A 2,341-nucleotide genomic window follows, 5' to 3' on the forward strand; every position below is an offset into this window, starting at 1 on the left:
CTCTAAATAAAAAATGGATGACGGAGGAGACTCATCCACGACCTCCGACACAAAACTCTCCTCCTCTTGCATGTTTCCTCTGTCCATAGCGTTCCTGGACAGTGTCGTTTCTAAGTCACCAATTTAGTACTTGGTCCCACTGGAATTTCCCATTGGGAACCTACTAGCAATAAGTTGCTAACTGTTTAGCAAGATGTTTCCGACAAACCAGTGTTTGTCAATGTTTTCAGTACAGGGGCCTTAACATCAGAGGTGTAGCCAGAAAATCCTAATAAGGGGGGCCGAAATGCGCAAGAACCTCAGAGTCAATCTACACTGTTCCAACAGGAATGAATACAACATCCATATTTTCTAAATAAAGACAAACTATACTTCCCTGCAGCCTTTGGTAACAAATAAACTGATATATTTAAACATCTATGCTGTGTAAGTAAAATAGGGGACAAAATTCTTTCAGGTTTGAGTTCTGGGGCGAATATATTTTACATTGTCATTTCCTAGTTTTATCAATAACCATTCTGCAAATAAATAATATTCAAATCTACTAATATCCATATTTAATGCATTTTTAAGTAATTTTTAAAGTAGTTATTTATCTATGATTTCACTGAAGACTTCTAATGACTTGCAGAGGCACAAAATTTTATCTTTACCCAAAATAATTCAGAATTTTGTTCTGAAAAGAACATGAATTCTGTGCTTATCATCTTTAATGATTGTATATAGATGTGCATAATTAACCACAGTGTTTCTGTTGTCAAGTAGTTGTTAATATTTGAAAAATTGAAATGTTTAATAGATTTGAACATTCCCCTTCAGAGTATTACTGCTGCCAACAACTGTATTAGAGGGGGAAAAAATGGTGGCCATGGCCCCCCATCTAGCTCCGCCTCTGCTTATCAGGACAAGATCTACAAGGGTCCTGGCACTCATTCACCCCCATCTAGACCCCCCATAACCCAGAAATCTAAAATTAAAACAGCAAAAATGTGCAAAGTTAGGTTGTATCTCTATATTTGACAAATATTGAGAGTAAAAACATAAATATATATGTTCTGCTTGTTTTGGCTGGGAAGAGGATAAAAAAACACCTCTTATAGGACTTCTCAGAAAGTTTCATGCTCTATAGTGAAAATCTCAGTGAATTAGCGTGAGCAGCGCGCGCTCCCGACGTTCCGGAGGTGGAGCGCGCGCTGCCTTTATCGCTCGTGCTCCTCGCGGCGCCTCAAAGCGACCTGTCACCAAGTGAGCGGAGTTTACATTCAGCGCACGGAAAGAAAAGCAGCAGCCAGCTGACGGTCAGCAGCGTGATGGCGTCTGTGAGCGTGGTGGGTCAGCAGCCCGGTCCGCACACGGAGCCGCTGCTCTTCCAACTGCCCGGAACCACTAACAAAATCCCGCCGCGGAGAAGGTCGTCCTGGGAGAAGATGATGCTCGCCAGGAGCGGCTCGGAGATTGCTGCCGCTGAGGAGGAGCTGCGGGCTCGTCGCCTGCGGCGTCCGGGACCCGCTGGAGGAATGATGCCCGCCGGAGGATGCGGTGCCACGGCCGGCCGCGGAGCGCCACGTAGCCCCGCGGAGGACAGAGAGGCGGTTAGCTGCGGGGTGGTCGCCTCAGGGATGAGCAGCAGCGGCTTCATGACCTGTGACTCCAACCAAAACACGGGCTGTCGGAAGGAGGCAGGAGGCTCTGCCATGGAGAGCGGACCGAGGAGAGCACACCGGCTCCGGGACGGTCCAGAGGGCGGCTGCTCCGCGGCGTCAACCCCCGGAGAGAGCCGCGGGTTGCCGCTGGAGCGGGTCACTCAAGGCAGGACGGGCGTGGTGAAGCTGGCCCGCACCGAACCGCACCGCAGGCAGGCCTGGTCCATCTTCCCACGGGAAATGGACCCCAGAGTGCGGGCAGAGAGAGGAGAGGGACACCGATTCCTGCCCAAGCCGGTGAAGCAGGACTGGTGTGACGCCTGCAGCAGGCAGGTCACAGCCCGGGGACTGCAGTGTCAGAGTGAGTAAAGCTGAAGACAATTACTCATTTATTTACACAGCATTCCTAAAACAACAGGGATGATAGTTGAGTTTAAAAACAGTGTTTCTGCACAGTTAAATCTGAAATAATGTGAGGCTGAAGGACATTTAGAGAGGTCATCAACCACCCACTGCCTGCAAACACAGGCGGTCCGGATTATTATGGGGCCCAAATACTGTCCCCCTTATTTTTTAAGTCATTTGTCGGACACATTTTCTTATGGCGGAGAATTAGGGCCAGGACAGATTTTTATCTTCTATTTCAAGCATAAAGTCGTAGCACTACGAGAATAAAGTTATCTAATTAGGAGAATAAA

General features: G+C 47.8%; 1 protein-coding gene across 1 annotated transcript in view; it reads left to right on the forward strand.

Annotated features, from left to right (window-relative positions):
• Nucleotides 1-1,238: 1,238 nt before the first annotated feature.
• The window catches only part of rassf5 (Ras association (RalGDS/AF-6) domain family member 5), a 67,023-nt gene continuing 65,920 nt past the window's right edge, over nucleotides 1,239-2,341 (forward strand). Inside the window, exon 1 of the mRNA XM_015372471.1 lies at nucleotides 1,239-2,004. Coding sequence (XP_015227957.1) covers nucleotides 1,311-2,004 — 694 coding nt within the window. The 5' untranslated portion in view covers nucleotides 1,239-1,310. The remainder of the gene's footprint in view (nucleotides 2,005-2,341) is intronic.

This window comes from Cyprinodon variegatus, unplaced genomic scaffold (genome assembly GCF_000732505.1).
Source record: "Cyprinodon variegatus isolate N-32 unplaced genomic scaffold, C_variegatus-1.0 Scaffold72, whole genome shotgun sequence".
NCBI lineage: Eukaryota > Metazoa > Chordata > Actinopteri > Cyprinodontiformes > Cyprinodontidae > Cyprinodon > Cyprinodon variegatus.